Below are 26,624 nucleotides of genomic sequence, written 5' to 3'. Positions count from 1 at the left end.
AATCATAGAAATCAGAAACATTCGTATCATACAATGTATTTTAATAAAAAACTTTACTTCTCAAATCATCAGCAGCAGCTTCTCCAATGGATTGAATTTACTACATCTTTTTGACTGTGCCTAAATGGCACATACAATTTGGCCAGGAAAACCCCAGGCTGATGGAATGAGTTAGTGACTGATTAGAAAATGTGAGACCTATTGTTTCAAATTACTGTCCAAATTCTTTTTTGTAATCATTAAGGACAGAGATGCAACATAGTAAGGGAAAAAAGGAGAAAGGATATTCATGACATTGGTGAGTGGACATACAAATGAAGGAAAAGAGAAATAAATACTAATTATACAAGTGCTGATAATTGAATAATGTTGCAAAATTTTTCTTATCATCAGTTAAAATACAAAGTATACAAACTTTTTCAAGCAAAAATATTCATAACACTTCACGTAAATGAGAGCACAGAGATCTTATATATAACTATTCAAGTAGGATTTATGTGAAGAGTAAAATGCTAATATTTATTATGTTTCCTACTTTATAATTCATGAATAGTAATACTTCTATTTGTTTTGTGAATCTGAATCTTTTCTGCATGTTTTGAAGGTTACCAAGATCAAATTAGGTACAAGAACTACAACCTCAAGATAAATAATTTTTTTTAATATGTATTTTTTAGTTTTTGATGGACCCTTATTTTATTTATTTACTTATATGTGGTGCTGAGAATTGAACTGAGTGCCTCACACATGCTAGGCAAATGCTCTACCACTGAGCCACAACCCCAGTCCCAAGATAAATAAGTTTTTAATTTGAAGAAATAATTTTCTTAATTTAGTAAACATCAAAATATCTGTAAAAGAGTATATAAGCAGGATGTAGAGACACACAGCTGTAATCCCAGTAACTAAGGAGGCTGATGCAGTAGGATTACAAGTTCAAGGCCAGGCTCAGCAATTTAGTGAAGCCCTAAAAGACTTAGTGAGACCATGACTCAAAAATAAAAATAAAAAAGGCTGAGGATGTGGCTCAGTGATAAAGTGCCTTTGGGTTCAATTCCCAGTACTCAAAAAACAAAACAAAACAAAACAAACAAATAAACAAACAAAAACCTATAAAAGAGTACAAGAAAACTCTTTTTCAAATTCCCATTGTTATTTCAAGTAAACTTTGAGTTCTTATGTAAAAATCAGTAAGTATTTTTGGACAGGCTCCATGCCAGGGCTTCATGTTATGTGGTACAGAGCTGGATACAAAGACGGAAACTAGACCTCAGAGAATTCTACCCTCAGAGAGATCCTGATCCTGAGTGAATAAGAGAAGTAAGAGCCTCAACAGAGGGTCAGAGCAGCCAGAGCATAAGAGACATACTGAGAGCAGTGGGGGTTAAAGGAAGTGGGAGGAAATGGAAGCAAACTAGGGGTTTGAAAGATGACTAGAAGCCTGTCTCATAGAAAAAGAGGGGGCGAGTGGGGAGGTGAAGAACTGTGTGAGGGAGGGAAAGTATTCTCATCAATGAAATAAGAAGAGTAGGGGCTGGGGATGTGGCTCAAGCGGTAGCGCGCTCGCCTGGCATGCGTGTGGCCCGGGTTCGATCCTCAGCACCACATACCAACAAAGATGTTGTGTCCGCCGAGAACTAAAAAAAAATAAATATTTAAAAATTCTCTCTCTCTCCTCTCTCACTCTCTCTTAAAAAAAAAAAAAAAAAAAAAAAAAAAAAAAAAAAAAAAAGAAGAGTACAGGCCTGAGGCAGAGCAGGGCAGGGCACCTAGAGGGCAGTGAGTAGGAAATGGAGATTAGGTATCTAGAAGTTGGAACTTAATTACAGAAAACCCTGAATGTGGAGTACGAATGTGATCTGGAAGCAACAAGGAGTCACTGAACATTTTAAAGCATGAAATTACCATGGATTTTATTTTCTTATAGCCATATATATTTAAAGCATATACACAGCATGGTCATCACACACAGGCTTAAATCTTGTACATTCAGAGGAACATAGGCCTGAATTCTATGGATGAGGTTGAACTGAATGAAAATTAAGAGACCTTTCATAAAAACAGTATGAATGAGATGAGGGAACAGGAAAGAAAGTATAGGAATTGAGCTACTGTCAGTTGTGTTCCATCGACATTGTAGTTAAATAGTTCATCTCAGCTGGGCATGGTGGCACATGCCTGTAATTCCAGTGTCTCAGGAGGCTGAGGCAGGAGGATTGTGAATTCAAAGCCATCCTCAGCAATTTCGTGTGGCCCTAAGCAACTCAGAGACCCTATCTCGAAATAAAATATAAAAAAGGGCTGGGGATATGGCTCAGTGGTTGAGTACCCCAGGTTCAATCATTTGTACCAAAAAAAAAAAAAAAAAGTTCATCTTAACCAAATGCTGGATTACCTAAACAACATCCTGAGAGTGAGATTATGATATTTTGTGATGATAAACTATGATCAGTTCAGACCCTTCATCTGGTACTCATTTCTATATCTCACTCTGAATTCCAGCCATCTTTGGCATTTAAAGTCAATAAAATTCTCAGACCACAGGAATGAATTGGGACTAGTGGGTGTAGTTCAAAGGCAGACTGAAAACCTAAGTGTCTGCCATATGCTAAGAACCTCTGCGCTAAAGCAACTAACCCAATGTGAATCCTGGGAGAGGAAACACCCTGCTATTGATTAAAAAAAAAAAAATCCCAAAAGCATTTCAAAGAACAACATTATTATAAATATATGCATGATATATAGACAGAAGGCTATTTACCTCATGATCATGAGTGGCCTGTCGGGCTGCATCTAAAAATATGAAAGAAAAGGAAAACATTAAGTCAAAAAACGAAAATAGTAACAAAACCCAGGCATATAACTGTGCCAAACTACAAAAACCTACCTGTATATGTAACTCTCACAACATACAATATTTTCCCTCGTGGCTTTATTAATAAGTTAGTCAACAAAGATTAAAGAGAACCCAATACTTACAGAGCACACAGACATAAGAGAACAACAGATACAGTTCTTATGCTTGAAGAGAATAAGGTGGGAGGGTAGGCAGGAAACACATACCAAAGGCTGTTTGTATAACACTATGGTTTTGGCAAGCAAAATGCCTGAACGTGGAGAAGATGCAATGACTGAGGCATGACAGACTAGTTGTGGGTGGTGCTTCTTTGGCAGCATTTCCTGAAGAAGGGGAACTTGAAGCAATACTTACAAGGGTGTGATGAACAATTTTAACAGAGAATAAATAACCATGAAATCGGGGATTTTGTCCATTTTATTAACTACTTCATTATTAACAGCTAGAAGAGAGCCTAGTGTTTAATAGAAGGTGCTTAACAATTTTTTTTTTTTCCAATGCTAGGGATTGAACCCAGAGGTGCTCTACCACTGAGCTATATCCACAGCACTTTTTCCATTTCATCTTGAGACAGAGTCTCACTAAGTTGCTGAGGCTGGACTCAAACTTGAGATCCTACTGTCTCAGCCTCCCAAGTTACTGGGATTACAGGAGTACACCACCACACATGGCTTCAATAAATATTTTCTGAATGCATGCATGCAGACATGAAAAAAATGAATGAATGAATAAATGAATAGGATCACTGAAGGCTGGAAGAGATGGCACATGAAAGGTTTAGAAGTGTCAGAGCAAGTCAGCTATATAGTTTAGTAGACAGACTTATTTAGAGACAGAAAAATACCTATAATGAGAATTAGGAAAAGAAGGGCAGGCATTAATATTGGTCTTGGTGCACAAGCCAAATTGTTGATGCCAGATATGGAAATTTGATAGAAATTTCTAAATGAGAGCAAAGTGATTTTAATAAAATTCAAAGATAATACTTGTTAGTTAATATAGGATAAAAAAGAAATAATGGAAATATCCTTTATATTTGTCACTTCTAAAAAATATTTATTTTTTAGAAGTAGTTGGACACAATACCTTTATTTATTTATTTATATTTATGTGGTGCTGAGGATTGAACCCAAGGCCTTGCACGTGTTAGATGAGCGCTCTACCGCTGAGCCACAACCCCAGCCCTATTTGTCACTCTTAACATTTGGTTTTATGACATTATGCCATGCATGACCAACTGCAAATGAACTTGGTTCTGGTACCGATACCTTGCCTGTGAGATTTGCCTTTCTGACGGTCCTGAGTTTTTCTACTGAAGACCTTGTAGGCTTCTGTCTTCTGATATTGCTCCAGTTCCTTCATGTAACGCTCCTTATCTCTGTCTGCTTCATCAAGGTAGCGCTAGGAAAGAAATGTGGAGTTAAATTTAAGAAACTGAGAGATTATTTAGGTAAAATATCAACAATAACTTTGAAGAAAACAGGACAATTATAATATAGAAAAGAGTATTCAGAAAAGATGGTTTAAGGGAAAATCAAGAAATAGAATACAATCTCAATTATAAAAAGAAATGAGTGATTCTCACTTTCTAGAACATTTATTACCTTTTCTAGTTTAACGAAGATAAGTTCTATTGAGATCACACTCATAAAAAATTCACAAATGATTACAGTTATTCCTCTAACCTCACAGAAAGAACTCCACATGGCCTCTAGAATCCACATAGGCACACTTAGCCTTCCCAGGGGAGGGAAAGGAATATTACTTTGTTTCTCTATCCCCAACTCAATTTGAGGGAATGATCTCATACATCAATTGGTTTTTTAAGAGCTACAAGAGTAGAGCACTAAAGCCAGAAACAAAGAACATAAAAAGAATGACCTCATCCTATGTGCCTAAAAATGGACTACTTTGAAAGAGCCTGCATCTACATGCTTTGATTGTTTTATGCTATTAATTATTTAAACAAAGTTCATTGACTTACTAGGACTATTTTTAATGCCTTTGTCCTCTTCATTCATCAAAATAGGTATAAGAAAGTATAAAGATATTGCTTCTAAGTGAACTCAAACCAGAATGAGAGAAATTATGTTAAAAACCTTGTTACACAGGCTGGGCACAGTGACACAAGTCTGTCATCCCAGCAACTATGGAGGCTGAGGCAGGAGGATCATGAGTGAGAAGCCAACCTCAGCAACTTAGTGAGACCTTGTCTTAAAATAAAAAATAAAAAGGGCTGGGGATGTGACTCAGCAGTCAAGCACTCCTGAGCCCAAACCCACTATCAAACTACCCCCAAACTTCCCCCACTAAAAACCCAAACAAGCTAGGCGCAGTGGCGCATACCTGTAATCCAAATAGCTTGGGAGGCTGAGGTAGGAGGATCATGAGTTCAAAGCCAACCTTGGCAATTTAGTGAGGCCCTAGCAATTCAGCAAGACCCTGTCTCTAAATAAAATATAAAAAAGGTCTGGGGATGAGGCTCAGTGGTTGAGCACCAAAACAAAAACAAAAACAAAACCCCAAACTTTATTCCACCTAAGCGTTAGATGAAGAAGATATTCAACTGGCCAAATCTAGGACAATTTAAACACAAAAATAATTAAGTACAGTAAAAAGTTATAAACCATTAGAAGAAAAGAAATTATAGCATTAATAAAAGATATAACACGTGGGCTGGAGTTGTGTCTCAGTGGTAGAGCACTTGCCTAGCATGTGTGAGGCCCTGGGTTCGAACCTCATCACCACATATAAATAAATAAAATAAAGGTATTGTGTCCAATTACAACTAAAAATAAATATTTTAAAAAAGATATAATACAACTTAAGTATTACCATACCAATAGTAACCAGATAACAAAAAAAAAAAAAAAAAAAAAAAAAAAAAGGAAGGGGGGAGGAGGAGGGCTCTTGCTTAGATTAGAAAACTGAAATCCAACTCCTAAATATGGGGGAGTGTTAGAGCTAAAAAATTATCATTTTGCAACTATAATGATAAAGAATAGATTAGGCAAAAACCATCAATGGATGCTAGATCCAGGGGAAATTATGATGTGGTAGAGGCAGTTTACATGTTCTTCTTCTTTTTTTTTTTTTTTAGTTTACATATTCTTAAATGTCTCCTGGTTGTGGCTCAGTGGTAGAGCGCTTGCCCAGCATGTACAAGGTGCTGGGTTTGATCCTCAGCACCACATAACATAGATAAATCAAATAAAGTTATTGTGTCCGACTACAAATAAAAAATATTTAAAGAAAAAAATGTCTCTTGTAGACTACTTATTTAATCATAAGAGAGAATTTTAAAATTTCCCAGGTAAACAAAATTAATATTACTAATGAGGAACAAAAGGATACTGTGTGCTTCTATCTTCTATCCAATGGTACAACACTACCTATGCAGTATGCTGACCAAGAAGGCACAGCTGCAATCTAACCACAAAGAAACATCAGACAAACACAAAATGAGGAATGTTCTGTTAAAAGTAAAAACAACAAAACAGAAGGAGCTGGTGGTGTGGGAAGACAGAAGGATTATATTCTTAAAAAATATCAAATTTATAAAAGACAAAGCAAGTTTGTGGAAATAACTCCTTTTAAAGGAAGCTAAAGCGAGCTGGTTAAAGACAAAACTGAACCTTAGACCAGAACCTGTACTGGAGAGGAAACTTATAAAGGAACAATGTTACCTCAACACATGGATATAGATTAAGTGCTGTATTACTATAAAATTATGAAGTTGGTAACTATACTATAGTTATATAAGAGACTGTCTCTATCCTTAGGAAATACACACTGAGCTAATCAGGAATAGAGGGACACAATGTATGTAGCTTACCTTCAAATGATTCAGAAAAAAATTGTGTATATATGTGGGTGTGCACATGTGCAAGAGAAAGAGAGACTGGATATGTGCAAGCATGAGTCTGTATGCAAATGAAGAAGTAGGACAAACTGTGTTACTAATAGGTGAAGCTCCATGAAGGGTATTTGGATGTGATCTGTACTGTTTTTATGCTTATAACTTTCTGTGCACTTGAAATTATTTTCAAATGAAAAAGTTAATAAAACGAAACTAAACAAACACAAAACCCTTGTCCTACACAAGTAGGTTATCCCCAGAGATAACTCTTATGTTTGCTTTTTGTTTAAATGCTTCTGTATTATCTGAAAAAAATTTTAAACAATGAGCATGCATTAATTTTGAAATAAAGAAAAAGAAAAAAGAAGAAAACAACCAAGCATATTCAGCCCATGGTCCCATTGTTTTGTAAAGCCAAATCAATGGCTGATATAAACTGCTTTCTATCATAAATACAGAGCTTCAAGTTGCAACTTAATCTGATTTCAGAAAATTTCTAAATTCAATTAATTTTTTAATTTGGTTTTAATCTATATGAAATTCATTTTAAAGAGTGCAAGTCATAAAAGAGTTTAAGACATAAAAGAAATATAGATCTTTCAGATTCTGGGAAGGGTGGGAACTTTTAACCCAAAGTCAATTCTACAATCACTATCATTACTCTGCTTTAGTGACACTTCACCCAGCTCATGGCTATCTTATCCTTAATTCCCCTCCAATCTCTTTAACAAATGGATTTGTTTCATTTTGGCAATGATTAGTTTCTGTCTTAGAGAAGAGAGAATTCAAGTAGCTCTTGCTTTATTTTCCATAGTAGGTTACATTTGCTGGAATACTGGTTAAATTTACTTAAGCAGTAAAATCTTTTTCCTAAACAAAATTCTTATGTGAATTGCATAATTTTATAAAATGATTTTTTTTTCTCATTTAATTCATAACTTTTCATTTAACTCAGTCGAATAAATTACATTGATAGATTTCTTAATTTCTCAATATTGAACCTCTTTTCAAAATAATCTTATATGAACTCTCAGCAAATAAATCAAATATAAGTGGAACTACTTTGGTTAATGGGAGTCCTAGAGTTCTTTCTGCTCATACCCCTGTAACAATCCTTGTTGTAGTTTAAAAATCACTGTGCTAGAGAAAAGAGTTATAAAGGACCCTGTTATTGTGGTCTCCTAGGTGCTGTGACAACACTGAAAAATCAACTGTCTAATCCTCTTTGTTCTTCTGACAGAAGTTATTTTTGAGATATAATCAAGTGCAAGCAAAGGATCAGGAGTAAGAACAATTACCTGTTTTTCCTCAGGAGGGAGTTTACTCCATTCATTCCCTAACATCCTTGTGATTTCTGGAAATGGGACCTCTGGTCTCTTTGCTCGAAGCTGTTCTCGACGCTCATTCATGAACCGAACATATCCTGTAAGGGGGGATTTGGGTGCATTGCTGTCTCGAAGAGGTTTCTTCCTCTTTCTCCCTTTGGACCAACCTCCTCGTTTACTTCTTTGCTATAAAACAAAGAAAAAAAAACCAAAAAAAAAAAACAAAAAAAACAAAAAAACCAAAGACCAAACAACAACGATCACCCCAAAGAACCCAACAATAATAACAATAACAATAACAACAAAACAAACAAAGAAAATAGGACAAGAGTTGCAGTTTTCTGTGAATAGGCCCTGGGTATTTAAAGCTTTCCAGATGTGTCTCAGGACAAATGACTGTAATGTTGATTAAATAAGAAGGGATTCCAGATGGGTCACTTGCAGACCTTTTGAGGCACCACAATACAAACATCACAATAAAGGCCTATTTTTGTTCTAATTCTAAAAGATGAGAATAATGGGTGCCATGATCTTGCTAGTTTTGGCCTTCATATATACTTAACAAGTTCCGAGTCTGACAAGAGAATATTCCTGTTCCCCTTCAGTACTGGGGACTGAATCCAAGGTGCTTTATCAATGAACTACATTCCTAGCCTTTTTAAAAATTCTTTAATTTTAAGACAAGGTCTCACTAAATTTCCCAGGCTGGCCTAGAATTTGCATTCTCCTGCCTTAGTTCTTCCAAGTTACTGGGATTATAGCCATGTACCGCGGTACCCAGCTACAGGGGAATATTCTAAATACATATGCACAGTAGCATATACAGCACTGTGCCAGAGAGACAAACAATGTCACAGATCAGAAAAAAATGCTGTCATATGCAAAGGGCAAAAGGAGAGAGAAGCTGTACACAGGGATTAATAATAATTCATGCAGTTGTTTTCCACTGATACTAATCAAAAAGTTTCTTTTCCACCGCAAAGAGCATTAGATTTTTTAATTAATATCTAGGTCTTGAAAAATTTCAATATGTATAATATACCCTAAAATGAAGACTGTTCTTTAACTTGATGATTTGATCCTTAAGATGTATATTTTATGAAGCCAGAGGTCTTTATATATTGAATTTTTAGTTAACTTGGAGACTAAATCACCTTTGAAAAAGAAAAAAAAAAGGGATTGCAGTATTACTGATGTTTTACCATGGGCATTTTTACTTGGCCTTTTAAAGGAGAATTAAGGTACATCCAGTTTTTTGCTTCATAATTTAACATACACAGGACCTATCAGTTAATAATGTTTTATGGATAAAAGATTTTATATATAATTTAGCTGCAATACTTTTATTTATTTATTTATTTTTATTTTTTAAGTTGTAAATGGACATAATATCTTTATTTATTTATTTTTATGTGCTGCTGAGGATCGAACCCAGTGCCTCACGTGTGCAAGGCAAGTGCTCTACCACTGAGCCACAACCCCAACCCACTGCTATACTTTTATTTTATTTGTTTTTATGTGGTGCTGGGGATTAAACCCAGTGCCTCACACTTGCTAGGCAAGCGATCTACCAATGAGCCACAACCCTGGCAGATATAAGAATTTTTTTATTTCAAGAAGAGAAAGATAAACAAAAAGGGACAAAAAAATCTAAGTATTAATTAATTATAATTTGTACTCCTCCAAATATATAAATGTGGTTCAATAATTCCCAATTTGAAAAATGTCTTTTGGTATTATTTATTTTATTTAAAATAAACCTGGTAGTATTAAAGCTAAGAGGGCTGGACATGTAGTTCATTTGTAAAGCATGTGCTCAACATGACCAAGGCTTTGGGCTCAATCCCCAACACTACACACACATACATATGCACATGCATAAATAGATAACTGAAGCTGCTACGATTTTAAAGTTGTTTAAAAACTCATTATAACCTTTAAGAATGCCAAAAGTCAGAGCTGGGGTTATGGCTCAGTGGTAGAACATTTGCCTAGCATGTATGAGGCACTGGGTTTGATTCTCGGCATGGCATATAAATAAATGAATAAAATAAAGGTCTATTAACAATTAAAAAATATTAAAAAAAAGAATGCCAAAGTTAGTTGGGTATGATAGCGTATGCCTGTAATTTCAGCTACTCCAGAGGTTGAGGCAGGAGGATCACAAGTTCAAGGCAAGTATGGGCAACTAAGTCAGACCCTGTCTTAAAATAAAAAAATGAAAAGGGCTGGGGATGTAGCTCAGAGGTAGAATACCCCTGGGCTCAATCCCAGAAATGCAAGGAAAAAAAATGCCAACAGAATAGATGAAAAAAATCAGCTCTTTTAAAGTAATAATATAGCAAAAATCAATGATGGTACCCTTTCCCAGCTAAAAAAAAGAAGAGTACTTTAAAACAATGTAGCTTGGTTCAGTGACATGCATCTGTAATCTCAGAACTCAAGAGGCTGAAGCAGGAGGATCCTTGAGCTTAGGAATTTGAGATCAGCCTGGGCAATACAGCAATAAAAACACAACAAAAAAACCTCCTACACAATGTCATTTGTAAGGCACACGGAAAGTCCAAGCCCATATGGAACCTTCATGTGAAAACAGAAAAAGGCGGTTCATATGGGATGGTAAAGTTGGTGATGATATAAAAATATCTAGGCACATAAGGCTCCATGATGCAGCACTTGGTGAGCAGAAGGGTTCTGGACAAGGGCATGTGGTCTTCTCATTAATTACTTATTTAATTAAGTAATTCACTCATCTAAGAAGTATTTGTTGATTTTGTTTGTGGTAATGGGGACTGACCCCAAAGCCTTGCACACGCTAGGCAAGCACTCTACTACTTAGCTACATCCCCAGCCCCAATAAGCATTTGTTGAGTAGTCTAATATGAAGTAGCTTTAATTTCTTACTTTCTTTTTTTCTTTTTTTGGTATCGGAGATCGAATCCAGGGGTACTCAATCACTGAGCCACATCCCCAGCCTTTTTAAAAATATTTAATTTTAAGAAAAGGTCTTGCTAAGTTGCTTAGGGCCTTGCTAAGTTGCTGAGGCTGGTTTTGAACTCACGATCCTCCTGCCTTAACCTCCCAAGCTGCTGAGCATACACAGCTACACCCAGCTATAATTTCTTAAGTTAGGGGAAAAAAACAGTCTGTCATTAAAGTCTTTAACCTGGTTCTGAAACAAGAAATATACAATCGAAAATTCTGCAGGTATCATCTCAAGAAGGTAAGAAGCCAGATGATGAACACCTCAATCAACACCTTCTTTGCTGACTGCTTCTTTGGAAGTTTCAGAGGACAGTGACAGGAGACCTCGGCTTACCTCATCTTCATGCCTCTGTTCATTGCCATCTGCAGCGTTTGAAGACTCATTCTGAAGCAACTGACCTTGGGACAGATCCTCTACAAATTCTGGATTGTTGGTGGATGATGTAGCTCCACTGCCATAAGGAACCTCTGGGTGTGTTAATCTGAATAACAGGCAGAAGTGCAAAAGTTCAGGCTCAACAGCATCAAAAACTTTTATTTACCAAGGCTCAAGATAAATTTTCCTGCCAGCAAAGCACATGCCAGTACTTGAATTCATTCCTCCACTACAATCTGGTAAATGTAAACAATGTCTCCATAGAAGTTACAGAACATTTGAAAAAATGTTTTATTTAGTGTTTGACTGAATCGTGACTGCTCCACAAAGACTTCTACCAAAACCAGATACAATCTATCACCTCCAAAAAATAACCACTCCTCTCTATATATACTTGTTTTAGCTCTGAGGCTGCAACAGAGTCTGAGTTTTATATACTACCTTTCATGTATCTCTGATATGAAGGGGAAACATTATTCATGGGTAAGCTGAATAGACTTGGGAGTTGTGGAGGCAGTTTGCCCCCATCGCAAAAGAGAGATTTCTGAAAGGGCATAAGAAATAACTCTATGGTACATAACATAGGCTATTTCTTCTTGGATTATAGTATTTGTTAATAACCAGAACATCCAAGAAAAATATTAAGTTCACTAAAATCAAGTATAAATGTTTTGTTTTGAGGTAATGAAGACTGAATTCTTCAGGGTCTTATATATACCAGGCAAGTGCTCTACCACTGAACTACATCCCTAGTTCAAGTATAAATATAAATGAATCAGGTAGACATACATTTTTGTTCCTACTTATCTATTCCAGATGAGTTACCAAACCAAGTTTCATCCTTATGAGAAGTGGACAAAGAAGGTATAAATGATGGTGAAGACTGATTTATTCTATCACATGTGGTAAAGGAATGAAAGAAAAAGTGGGCAACATGTGCTAGGGAGTCCTCTGTGTCTCCACCCAGAGGCCCTTTACCACTGAGCTACATCCCCAACCCTCCCACCCTGCTTTTTTCAAGACAGGATCTTGCTAAGTTGTCCAGGCTAGCCTTAAACTTGGAACCCTCCTGCCTCAGCCTCCTGCTTATTAATTTATAAGACTTGGGAAGGTTCAGAGGGGCAGGAAGAAGGGCAACAGACAGAATAGCTAAAGCAATCCTTAACAAGAAAAGTGATGCAGGAAGTAACACAACACCAGACCTTAAACTATACTACAGAGGTACAGTAACAAAAACAGCATGGTATTGGCACAAAAAGACATGAAGACCAATGGTTCTGAAGAGAAGACAAAGACACATACCCACAAAAATACAATTATCTTATACTAGACAAAGGCACCATAAACATACATTGAAGAAAATATAGTGTCTTCAACAAATGGTGCTATAGTAGAATGAAATTGATTTCCTATCTCTCATCCATTATCAGAGTGGGCATGGGAAGAATGGAGGAACTTTGGATAGGGCAAAGGAGAGGGAGGGGAAGGGAAAAGGTATGGGAGCTGGAAAGATGGTGGAATGAGATGGACATCATTACCCTAGGTACGTGTATGAAGACACAAATGGTATGACTCTATTTTGTGTTCACCAGAGAAATGAAAAATTGTGCTCCCTTTGTGTATTATGAATAGAAATGCATTCTTCTGTCATGTATAACAAGTTAGAACAAATAAATAAAAAAAAATTACAAAAATTAAAATAGCCAAGCTATGGAACCAAACTACGTGCCCTTCAATGGATAAAGAAATTGTGGTATATATACACAAGGGAGTATTCCATAAAGAAGAATGAAATTATGGAATTTGCTGGTAAATGGATGGAACTTGAGAATATCATGCTAAGCGAAATAAGCCAATCCCAAAAAAACAAAGGCCAAATGTTCTCTCTGATATGTGGATGGTAACCCACAACAAGGAAAGGTGGGAAGGGAAGAATAGAAGTCCATTGGTTAGACAAAGGGGAATGAAGAGAAGGGAATGGGAAAAGGAATAGGAAGGATAGTAGAATTAATCAAACATGACTTTCCTAAACTTGTATTTGAATATAAGACCAGGGTAACTCTATAGCATGTACAACCACAAGAATAGGATCCTAATTAGAATAAGTTATACTCCATGTATGTATGTTATGCCAAAACACATTATACTGTCATGTATACCTAAAAAGAACAAATAAAATTAAAAAAGAAGGGCAATAGAGTGATATTCAGTTATTATTCTGAAAGAATGCATACTCCATAGGGTTGTTATAAGCAAAAACTATAAGTACCAAAACAGAGGTTTGTAAAAAATGTCACAGAAGCACAGTAGTGGGTACGATAAATTTTAGGAGGAGGTATTAAGAAGGATTTCACCAAAGAGATCTTAAAAGATGAATAGGTATTCATTAGGTAAAGAACATCATCCCAGGCCGAAAGAACAGGGTGCATCAAAAGAAAGGAAGACGTAGCAGGACGATGTGTAACAGACAAAGTAAGAGATGGAGGCAGGAGAGAAAGCTAAGGGGTGGAATGGAGAGAAATTAATGATTGATTGAATTTAAATATCGAGGAAAAATAAGAGTCACAGGAAATTTGTTTATAATTTTCTTTTACTTGTTCTAATTAGTTGTAGAGTCGAAGGTAATTTTGAGGTTTCTAAATTGGTGATTATGTACTTACCATGAACCAAGGAAAGAACAGTATGTGTGTGTGTGTGTGTGTGTGTGTGTTTGTGAGAGAGAGCGAGAGAGAGAGAGAGAGAGAGAGAGAGAGAGAGAGAAAGAGAGAGAGAGAGAGTGCACCAGCCCAGAAAATGGCAAGTTTGAAGTGCCTGTAACATAATTTAAGTGGAAATGTCCCACAGACACATGGAAAGAAGTCCTGAGAGACAGAATTGAAGAAAAGGCATGAGAGAGAGGCCTTTGCCCACAGAAATAACAGGCAGTGCTAGATGTTAGAGGGGTTAGAAAAGCTGGGAAAGATATGATATTTACCAAAAATATTGTTACTTGTGTGCATATGAATAGGTAACAGTGAATCTCACTATTATGTATAATTATAACGCATCAATAAAAATATGGAAAAAAAGACTAAAAAAAGCTGAGAAAGGAGACTGCAGAGGGTATTAAAAGAGAATGAGAACATGATTGCAGGGGACAAGGCAGGAAGACTTTTAAGAAGAAAAGATGTTAACCAAGTAAAAAGCTGCAGATGTCAAATAGGATAAGCTAAAAAGATTCTGCTACATTTGAAGATTTAAAGGTCTCTGGCAATTTTAGGGAGTAAGTTTTAGTGGAATTGGAATAAATACCAGATTAGAGTGGACACAGAAATTAATGAAAGCAGATGCAGTCTTTTTTTTTTTTTAAGAGAGAGTGAGAGAGGAGAGAGAGAGAGAGAGAATTTTTAATATTTATTTTTTCGTTCTCGGCGGACACAACATCTTTGTTTGTATGTGGTGCTGAGGACCGAACCCGGGCCGCACGCATGCCAGGCGAGCGCGCTACCGCTGAGCCACATCCCCAGCCCCCAGATGCAGTCTTAATTGAAAATGAAAGAAGTCACTTTCCTGACCCTTCTAGGAAACACAGTAGATGATTTAAGGCAGGAGGTTCCTGGATTTTTGAGGTCCTTTAAAAAGAGAATATGTAAAAGAATCTGTGAAACCAATGCCAATCATGTTCTCTGAAATGAAGTGCCACCAGAGATCCAGTTTGATCTCGGTGGCATTATTTTCCAAACATTTCAATCATTTTGGATGTCTCAGGCAACTTGTTCTTTCACTGTCATTTTCATTTGAACTATGACATCAATTTTCAAGCTATTATATTTTGTACATTCTTCTTTTAGTAAAATATGACAATAAGGTTTGGGAAGGAGTTACCCTGACTGAAGTGGACAGGAATCAGAAGAAAGTGTTCAAAGATGTCCAAAGCCTTTTTTACCATGAATGAAATACCTGTGTTCTTAGTGACAGCCAACATACAACCTTCTGTTTAGGCCCTTGATCTCATATTCTCCTGTCTAACCAGGGACAGCATTTTTGGCAATTCTGTACTCTCTGGCATCATCAATTCTTTCTTCTCTATAGGAACAGCCTAATCAGTAGACAAGTGTGATATTATTACTTTTATCTTAAAATAAAGCAAAATGAAACAAAACAGAAATACTTTCTCTGCATCACCTCTAAAGGCCTTCCTTTTCTCCTTTTCTGTGCGGCAGAACTCCTGGAAAGACCTGTTTCTACCTCCTCCACTGTCTTCCATTCTCTTAAACCCATTCCAAGGGAGATAAGAACTTGTAACTCTTGTGTAGGCCACCAATGACCACGCTAAATCTAAAGTCATTTTTCAGACCTCACCTTATCCAACCTACCAGAAGCATCTGACACACTAGATCTCTTCCTCTCCCTTTTTACTCATTTTACTTGTTTTTCAGGCCCCCACTTGCCTCTGGTTTTATTGCTACCTCTACAACTACTCACTTTGGCCTTCACTAACTCTTACTTTTCTGCCTGTCTTCTAAATGCTGGAGTCTCGCAGGGCTCAGGTTTTCAAGATTTTTTTCTCTTTTCTAACTGCTGAGTGCTCATTTTTTGGGTGATCTCATCTAGTCTCAAGGCTTTAAATATTAGCTATATGCTGATGATCCTAAGTTTGTCTTTCTGGCTTAAACCTCTCCTAACTTCAGAACCTGGTATTAATCAAACTTCCTGTTTGAAAACAAAAACAAAAAACTTCCTATTTGACATCTCTGTGGTTTGTTTTGTTCTTTCTTTTCTTTCTTTTGTACTGGGGACTGAACCAAGGGTACTTAAGCACAAAACCATATCTCCAGCTTGTTTTTATATTTTTATTTTGGGAAAGGACCTCATTAAGTTGCCTAGGGCCTTGCTAAATTGCTAAGGTTGGCTTTGAACTTGTGATCCTCCTGCCTCAGCCTCCTGAACTCACAGGGATTTTTATTTTGAGGCAGGGTCTCATGAAGATGCCCACGTTGGCCTCAAACTTGTGATTTTTTGCCTCAGTCTTCCGAGTTGCTGGGATCACAGGCATGCATCACTGTGCCCAGCTAGTTATCTAATAAGCACCTCAAATTTAAAATTCCCAAAACTGAGCTTCTATACTTCTTCACTACCTGTTCAGTTTACTCATCTAAATTAATGGCAACTCCATCCCTCCTGTTGGTTAGGCCAAAACACTGAAATTGCTTTTGCTTTTTCTCCCTCCTCACATCGCTCATCTGGTTTTTCAGGTAAATCCTGTTTGGCTGGTCTTCAAAAATACATTGAGATGGGCTGAGGTTGTGGTTCAGTGGTACAGTGCTCACCTAGCACATGTGAGGCACTGGGTTCAATCCTCAGCATAAAATAAATAAATAAAATAAAGGTATACATATATGGAGTATAACTTATAAAAAAATACGTCTAGAATTTTCTACTTCTCGTCACCCCCATTCCCAATGTTTTAAAAACACACTCTAATGAGTATGCCCCCAATCTCCCACCAAAAATAATCTTGTCAAAATCACAAGTGATCTTCACCTGAATTGATTTCAAGAGCCTCCTAACTAGTCTCCTTGGTCCAGCCCCACTGCTCCTTTCACTATTCTCAATACAACAGTCAGAGGGATCCTACTGGAAATTAGCCAGATCACATTACTCTGCTCAAAACCCTTCATGTTTTGCCATCTCACTCAGAGTAAAAATTAAAGTGTTTATTCTGCCCATCTGAAATCCTACTTAATCTAGACTCTCGTTCCTTAAAGCATGGGCCTCATATTAGCAGCTCTGGCATTACCTTGGAGCTTATAAGAAGTGTACTCTGGGGCTGGGGTTGTGGCTCAGTGGTAGAGCGCTTACCTCATGTGTGTGAGGCACTGAGTTCCATCCTCAGCACCACATAAAAATAAAAAAATGAAAAGATAAAAATATTGTGTTCATCTACAGCTAAAAATATTAAAACAACAACAACAACAACAACAACAACAACAGCTATTTTTTGGCCTAACTCAGGCTTTCTAAATCAGAATCTGCACTTTGATAAGATCTCTAGGCAATTCATGTGTACATTAAAGAAGCACCTATGTAGTCCCTTACAGCACCTCTCCCTGGTACACTCCACTCTAGCCACACTGGCCTCCTGGCGATCTACAAGGCAGAAATATCCTTATCTCAGGGCTTTTGCACCAACTGCTCCCTCTAGAAAAATCTTCCTTAGCCAACTGCATGCTAGTTACATTATTTTCTGTCATTACGTTATTTCACATCATTATTCAAGTCACTTTCTCATAAAAATTTTTTTTTTAGTTGTAGATGAACACAATACCTTTATTTTATTTTTATGTGGTGCTGAGGATCGAACCCAGTGCCTCACGCATGCCAGACAAGTGGTCTACCACTGAGCCACAGTCTCAGACCTCATTATGTTTTTTGACCAGTATGTCTAAAACTATACCCCCAAACCCTTCTGATCTCTCTTCACCACTTTACTTCTTAATCCAAAGTTCTTATCAATGTAGCATGTATTTACTTATTTATCCTGTTTAGTGTTTGACATCCCCAGTAGAATTTAAGCTCTAAGAGGTTAGCTAGGATTTTTTTTGTCTGTTTTGATCACTGCTTTAGATATAATACCTGGAATATTGCCACATGGATACTATGAAAATCTTTTTTTTTTTTTTTCCTTTTGGTAATGGGGATTGAACCCAGGGTGTTTTACCACTGAGCTCCATCCCCAGTCTTTTTTATTTTTTCTTTTGAGACAGGGTCTCAGTAGGTTGCTGAACTTGTAATCCTCCATTTGCAGGTGTGCGACTGGCATTCTGAAAAACATTTATCGAAGGCTTTAGTAACTATGCTGCCTTCAGAAAAGTTTTGGAGAACAGTTTCATTTGAGAATCGAGGTCAGAAGGCAGATATTAATGAGGTGAGAAATGAACATGAGGGAAAGAAACAATTACAGAGTGTAGTCTATTTTTAAAAGTGTTCTAAAGAATATTAAAATAATTTATCTTAGGAATTAACCAGCACTTCAATCTATTAGTTATATTTTCTCCTTGGCAAATAACTTCTAAATATCTAGAAAAGATCAAATTCAAGTGAAACAGAGACTTTTTAAGGGAAGAGATGAACTGCTCCTAATAATTCTTTTCTATATTCTTTTATTTATTTGTCCAAAGATCCCACAGATGGGGTGGCAGGTAGGGACAAAAAGGGCACAAGTCAGCTAAAGCTCCTAAGATCTTGAATAAAGAACCACAGTAAGGGCTGGGGCTGTAGCTCAGTGATACAGAGCTGTCCAGCATGCATGAGGCCCCACGTTCAATGCCCAGCACGACAACAAACAAACAAGAAAACCAAAACATTTAAAAAGCTGACCTCTGAGAAAAAATCATTTTAATAACTGCAGCAATTTGGACACAAAATGAATTTGTTTTTCAGAGCTAGCTCTGTGGCAGGTGTTTCCTTAATGGTGACCATGTAATTTTCTTAACAGTAGTCATAGTCGGTCTATATATTGCTGTTATCAGTTCATAGGAACCAGAGTTCTGAGAAAGACACATGAAAGCAAGTTTACAATGGGTCTCGCTCTATTTGAAAAACACAACAAATGCACCTTCTATTCTTATTATACAAAACTGCCTCTTTAGCATCTCATACTTTGTCAGAAGCTTTGTATTGAAGTCTACACAGAGGCCCAATGTCCCAAAGCAGCTGCTCACCCAGTTGTAGCCAGATCATTACTCTCCTTTGAGCCATCTTCATCTGCAAAAAGGGGCGGCAGGGTGGAACTAGTCATCAAGCTTTCCATCTTCCTGAAAGAAAGAATCAAAAAATAATTAATGGCTTAATTACTTCCAGTTCAAGTTTTTTAAAAAATATATATTTTTAACTGTAGTTGGACACAATTCATTTATTTTATTTTTATGTGGTGCTGAGGATCGAACCTAGTGCCTCACGTGTGCTAGGCAAGCACTCTGCCACTGAGCTACAGCCCTGGTCCCCCAGTTCAAGTTCTACTAATTTAGGAGCCAGGCTTAACTTAACACATCAGCTGCAGAACAGACATGGACCTAGATATTCATTTTCCTGACTTGGACACATCAATTTAAAGTCCATGGTTAGGAACTTATTTTAACTCTGGTCTTATCAACTGACCAGACTAAAAATAAGTTTGATTTTAACTGGGACTTGGTTTGGAAAATTCCTTTTTATTCATCCAGGGTATCTTCAAAAATACTCTTCATTTCCTGCCGAAACTGTTAAGCAGAGTAACTCAAAAGCACTGTAACACTGAGCAAGGTATTTAACCTCTTTTGAGCTCCAATTTCACCATCTTAGACACAGATAAAATTGCTGACTTAACCTACAGGGTTGTTGAGAGGGATTAAACTGAAAGTGCTTCATAAGAGAAAGGCTAAGATAGTAAGTGCTTTGAGTATTATCATATAAAGAAAAGTATTGTCATTACAGTATTACCAGTTATCAGTCCCACATGAATCATGCTTAGATTAAATGGTGACAAATGGAGCCCTCCAAAAGGAAATAATGCAAAGGAAGTGGAGGATGGAAGGCATACTGATGTGGTTCTGAGTCAAAGAAACCACACTTCCAGGTCAAAAATATGTTCCACTTCACTATCATAACCATCAGCAGAAATAGCATGCACCTGGGTATAGGAAACAGCTAAGCTTAATTGAAGAAAACAAATAAATCACAAGAACCTGAGGTTATCAGACAGAAAGGATAAAAGGACAAAGTGACAAAGAGAGTAATTTCATTTAGCATATCACTACAAAGAATTTTTTTTTTCCTTTCAAGGCTCACCACCAAGGACTTCACCCAACAAAGCTAAAAGCAGCAGCTTCCCATTCATCATGAAAGTGATATTCAAACAAAACATTCAATAGTGACCCCAAATACCAACCCCTTAAGTGGAACTGCAAACCACTCAAGAAAGAAAGGGCCTCCATCAACTGGTAGAATTGAGAAGCAAATTATAAGAATTCATTTAGGAGCTCCCTCAGCAGTTCTTTCAGGTGCTGCTGCTCGGGAGACCTAGTGAAACAGCAATTAAAGGAAAGCACAGCAACCACAGCTGAGCTAGGCTTCCTCTGGCTCTGGGAAATACTAAGAAAATGCAGACAACAACAATACCATGTTCTCAACAATTTCCAGTTGAGTGGTTTATCTCTCAAATGCTAATACTGATGCTTTACTTCTTTTTCTTATTCATTTTCACTTCTAAATTTATTTTTTAACAGACCGCTCCATAAATAGCTTACCAGCTTAATGTGACAAAAAAGCATCTCAGTATATATCATACCCATTACAGTGGGTAAAACCTGGAAGACAGAGAGGAACTTCCCATTCAGTCACAGAACAGGGCATTGAAGCCATGTGCAGGCAGTGTTTATAAGCAGAATAGCTCCAACACCACCACAGAATTCTGTTCTATTGTGTTATTTAGAATGATTCCCACTCTAATGTACTCGAATTTTAATTCATAATTTACAAGACAGATGAGAGCTCAGGCTTTCAGAGCTGCTAACGTTATCTTATCCAAGTGCCAATGTTCATTTTACCAAAGAAAACTATCAATTCCTGCACTCTTCTTGAATATCCATCTAAGTTCCTAAATAAATCTCTGTCTATACCTTAAAAACAAACAAACAAACAAAAAACTAGTAATTTGATATCACAGAGCCTAATTGTAGTGGGCAATCATTTGAAGAGCCAGGTACAGAACCCCAAATCTTAAAAGGGCTCCGTTCACTGGTTTCTTTCTAAAAGTGTCCCTGGAAGTCCCTGGCTTTTCAAGAACCTCAAGATTCTGCATTTGAAGCTCTTGGCATTGCTCCCACATCTCCAAACTAGACATATTATCTGGTGGGAGACAAATAAAGTGTCTTTTCATTCACTATGCCAACATGACCCTTTTAAGAATGTTCCCCAGATATCTTCAGTCATTTTTGAAATGTGGAGAGGCAGCTGGACAACACAACCTTAACCTTAACAACATATAAACAGATCATATAAACAAAGGAAGTTCAGAGAACACATATTTCTTTCTCCCGCCCCTCTCTCTTAAGTTTGTTTTACTCAACCCATATGGCTTCAGATATTTTCTCAGTGTTTCTGAGTAGTCAGACCCTTAAGAAATGAGTAATAAAGTGGGTGGAAGGTGAGGGGGCCAAGAACAACAAAAGAAGGAAATGAAGAAAAGTCCAGTGAAACCCAAAGGCCTCTGAACTTAGTCTAATAAGTTGGAAAATAAAATGATTCCCAAGAATATGGCACAGATCCTGCAAGAATGTGCTTTCATTTGGTCCGTGAGGGGGTGATTCAAACTGAATCATGACTATCAAGCCATTGAATGCCAAAAGCCATTCAAGTGCAGCATCTGGGCCTGATAATGTCCCAGTACAGAGGTCAAACTGAACTTTGAAATCCTAAGCAAAGCATTTAAGAAATGCAATGAATGCCGCTCCAAAAGAGGAAAGAAGAGAAATCTGTACAAAGGCAAAACAATATGCAACTCTGCTTCTCCACTGCGGTTTACATAGTAGGTCTATCATGCAGATGTTTCCTTGCAGAGCGAACTTACCAGTGAAGCTTCAAAAACAGTATAACTCAGGGGCTTATACTCTGAATCAACTTGGAAAACCAAAGATTCCCTATAGCACTGATTACTCAAAAAAAGAGAGATGTATAACAAAAATGTTTTAATAATGATTACAAAAATTACAGTGAGAATTCTACCAAGCTTAATTATTGACGATGAACACATTCTATCTCTGGGGAGCCAAATCATAATTAGAATATTACTTTGATATTTGGGGCCAGAACAAAGAAAATTATGTGGAGTTTGAGGAATTTTCCTCAACTAAAATTGTTTCAGAAGCTCTTCCTGTCAGTCTGATCTCACCAACGAGACCATGTCACTCCAAATGTGCTGGACAGTGCTGGAAGCATGATTTGTACTTCTGTTTTCTGGAGCTGGCTCTTCTCACGCCCTCTCCTCCCTTTCCTCTCCACTTCAATAGATCCTCTCATGAGATGCCTTATGATTCTTCCCTAAAAATCCCCTCCCCAATCAGACAAGAGTTGAGAGGAAGAATTTTGCCCTTCTCATTTTCCATACTTCACTCCTTATGGGCAAAAGCCCTAAATCCTTTAAAAATCAGGTCATTTGGCTCAACCTCAAATTAAAAAATCCTGGACCATTTCTATCATTTCAGCTCTCTTAATTTCTCCTATTACAAATGACCTTCTCCTCACTGACCCTTGATTTTCTCTTCTCTGTTCAGCTGGGATTTCATGGCTACATTTCAAACGTTCTTTTGCCAACACTTTTTTTTGGTGGTACTGGGGACAAGTTGCCTAATGTGGCCTTGAGTTTAAAATCCTCCTGCCTCAACCAACTGAGCAGTGGGGATTAGAGGTATGTTCCACTGGGCCTAGCTTGCCAACCTCTTTAATTCCCTTGCCTTGATCTTTTTCTGTACACCAGATGTAAAACAACATGAAATTTTGGCTTAAGATGGAGAAGGAAAATGACCAAATAAAAGGTGCTACTATAAATTTATAGTATCTAACTACAACTAGGTCTTCAATCTTCTCAGCAATCTTTCTATATATTCTTAGGATATTTCCTAACTTCCACTTCATCGCTGTCAATGTTACAACCCAGTTCAAACATAATTCACCTAAAAGTCCCCAACCTAGCCCCTTCCTCCCTTCCTCCCTTCCTTCCTTCCTTGTACTGGGGATTGAACTCAGGGGTACTTGACCACTGAGACACATCCCCAGCCCCATTATGAATTTTATTTAGAGACAGGGTCTCATTGAGTTGCTTAGCGCCTCCCTTTTGCTGAGGCTGGCTTTCAACTCTTGATCCTCTTGCCTCAGCCTCTTGAGCCACTGGGATTACAGGCATGCACCACCACACCCGGTCCAGCCTCATCTTTTAATATTCCCTATTCCAAATAACACCAAATGGCACAGTCCATCCTCCACATCTATAGGTGGCTCCACAAGTGCAGATTCAATCAACTGCAGATTGAAAATATTTGTAAAAAAACTGCCTCTGTACTTAACATGTACAATCTTCTTTCAGTGTCATTAGACCCTAAACAATACAGTGTAACTATCTACATAAGATTTATACTGTACTAAGTATTATAAGTAATATAGAGATGATTTAGAGTGTATGGGAGGAGGTGTGTAGGTTACAGGCAATACCATACCATTTTATAAAAGGCACTTGAGCATTTCCAGATTTTGGTATGGGAGTGGGGTCCTGTACTTAATTCCCTAGGGATATCAATGAATGACTATCATAAAATTTACAATTGTCAAGTATCTGGTTTACTTATTTTTATTATATTTATAAGATTGTATAATCACAACTATAGTTTTCGAATATCTCTATCACCCCAAAAAAGAAACCCAATACTCACCAGCAGTTTCCAGTCTCTCTCTTTCTAACCCTGCACAACTACTAATCTATTCTCTGCCTTTATGTTTTTACCTGTTATAGACATTTCATGTGCAGTAAGTGAAATCATACAATATGTGGCCTTTTTTTTTGTCCAGTTACTTTCATTTAGCATACAGATTTCAAGGTTAGCAATGTGTCAGTATTTCATTCCTTTTTATAGCTGAATAATATCCATTGTATGGCTATAATACATTTTGTTTACTCATTCATCAGTTGATAGACTTGGGTTGTTTCTACTTTTTGGGCTACTGTGAACACTGCTGCTTGTGAACATCCACGTGTAAGTTTTTATATGGATATGTTTTCATTTCTCTTGGGTATATACCAAGGAGTAGAGTTGCTGGAACATATAGTAAATTCATTTTAATATTCTGAGGAACAGTTGAACTGTTTTCCAGAACATCTGCACCATTTTACATTCCTACTAGCAATGTATTGTGATTCCAATTTCTTCATATCCTCACCACACTTGATTACAGCCATCCTACTACATGTAAAGTGGGATCTCATTGTGATTTGGGTTTGTATTTCTCTAATGGGCAATGTTGTTGAGCATCTTTTTATAAGCATATTGGCCATTTGTATAGTGTATCTTCTTTGGAGAACTGTCCACTCAAACACTTTACTCAGTTTTATATTGAGTTAATTGTATATTTGTTGACTAACACTAGACCATTTGGGCTGACATTAGACCATTATCAGATATATTATTTGCAAATACTTTCTTTCCTTTTCTGGGCTATCTTTTCACTTTCTTGATAGTGTCTTATGAAGCATAAAGGCTTTTCATTTTAAATCCCCGTTTCAAAATAAAAATAAAAAAGGACCAGGGTTGTAGCTCAGTACTACAGTGACCCTGGGTTCAATGCCCAGTCCCTCAAAAACAAAAACAGGGGCCAGGGTTGTGGCTCAGTGGTAGAGCACTTTCTTAGCACGTGTGAGGCATTGGGTTTGATCTTCAGCACCACACAGAAATGGATAAAAAAAATGAAGGTATTCTGTTCATCTACAACTAAAATAATACTAAAAAAACAAAAACAAAACCACTGCTTAATGCATGGCTATGAAGATTTAATCCTATGTATTCCTCTAAGAGTTTTATAATTTTTTAAAACATTTATTTTGGTTATTTATTTTTATATGGTGCTGAGGATCGAACCCAGGACCTCACACATGCTAGGCGGAGCGCTCTACTGCTGAGCCACAACCCCAGCCTCAAGAGTTTTATAATTTTAGCTCTAATTTTTATGTCTTTGATCTACTTTGAATCAATTTTCATATATGATGTACAATAGGAGTCCATTTTCATTCTTTTGCATATAAATTATTAGGTTGTTCCATCATCATTTGTTGAAAGATGATTTTTCCCTCATTAAATTGTCTTGACAAACCTAAATTGCTTTCTACTTAAAAAGATACTTCATTCTCTCACTTCCACACCTCACAGCTGCTATTTGGTGTCTGCCATTTGAAATACTTTAGTATCCCAATTCCTTCTGTCCTGGTTAATTACTGACTCTTCTTCCATGTCTCACCTTAGATGAGCTTTCTTTCAGTATGTTTTCTTGGATCAATCAAGAATGAATTAGATAAGCCTTTTATGCACTCCCAGAGAATCCTGTTCTGAATCCCCATCATAACATCTGACTCACTGTCAGAGGCAGAGCCTTGTTTACCTTTAAATTCCCCTTAGCCTAGTTTTGAACATATCATCGTTATATGTTAAATATATATTTGACGCACAATACGGAAAGACTTTGCTTAAAAGTTCTTTATCCCTCAACTGAAGGAAGCTCCTCAGTTACTCAATTATTGATCCTGCTGTTTCATTTTCCAAAGTTGTTGGGATTACAAGAAGGTGTCGCAATGCCCAGCAGCCCCTTAGTGTATTTTCTAAGTGTGTTCTCTACAGGTTTTCTTCTTTATTACTTGTAAGGACTGGGACTGTCTTAAAAATGAAGTTAATCCTTATGTCAACTATAATGAACATGGTTGATTAGTATAAATTCTGTACTGGAAATTTCAAGTTTCCATTTATGCTAGATACCCATGACTAAGCATTTCTCCACCTCCCTGTTTTTTTCTTTTTGGTACCAGGGATTGAACCCAGGAATAGTGTTTAACTACTGAGCCACAACCCCAACCCTTTTTATTTTTTATTTTGAGACAGGGTCTTGCTAAATTGCTGAGGCTGGTTTTGAACTTGTGATCCTTTTGCCTCAGCCTCCTGAGTTGTTGGAATTACAGGCATGCACCACCATGCCCAGCTATATCTAAGCATTTCTTTTTATCATTTTTGATCAAAATTTACTTAAGTGACTTCAAGCTCTCAACTATTAAACAAAGGAAAACCTTGTCTGCTTATTCATTCACTCAAATAATTATTGAACATCAACCAAATGCCAAGTACTGTTGTAGAACTTGGGAATTAAATACAAGTAATATATTGTCCATATGAAACTGGACAATATATATATATATATATATATGAATATATATATATATATATATATATATATATATATATATGAAACTGGAAGTACAATGTACTTCCAGTAGTTGAAACTCTTCTCCTTCCCAAAACACAAAGAAACAATCAGGGTGTAGCTCTGTAGCAGAGCACTTAGCTGTGTAAGGTCCTAGGTTGATTGCCAGCATTGCAAAACAAAAAAACAATGGAGTCACTTGAACAACTCTTATTCTAGGGATTTAGTGAAAAAAGTAAACAATATGCAAGA

The 26,624-nt window shown here is 37.0% G+C and overlaps 1 protein-coding gene across 1 annotated transcript in view; it reads right to left on the bottom strand.

The window, feature by feature from the left end:
• The window catches only part of HMG20A (high mobility group 20A), an 80,591-nt gene that overhangs the window by 11,978 nt on the left and 41,989 nt on the right, over positions 1–26,624 (bottom strand). The window contains exons 2-6 of the mRNA XM_081290146.1: positions 19,106–19,198; positions 11,361–11,508; positions 8,015–8,227; positions 4,126–4,258; positions 2,762–2,793 (exon numbers count right to left, since the gene is read on the bottom strand). Of these exons, the coding sequence (XP_081146272.1) occupies positions 2,762–2,793; positions 4,126–4,258; positions 8,015–8,227; positions 11,361–11,508; positions 19,106–19,194 (615 nt within the window). The 5' untranslated portion in view covers positions 19,195–19,198. The remainder of the gene's footprint in view (positions 1–2,761; positions 2,794–4,125; positions 4,259–8,014; positions 8,228–11,360; positions 11,509–19,105; positions 19,199–26,624) is intronic.

This window comes from Spermophilus citellus, assembly GCF_964194105.1.
Source record: "Spermophilus citellus genome assembly, chromosome: 4".
Lineage (NCBI taxonomy): Eukaryota > Metazoa > Chordata > Mammalia > Rodentia > Sciuridae > Spermophilus > Spermophilus citellus.
Note: the sequence above shows the minus strand (reverse complement) of the source record. Positions and strands in the feature narration are given on the sequence as shown.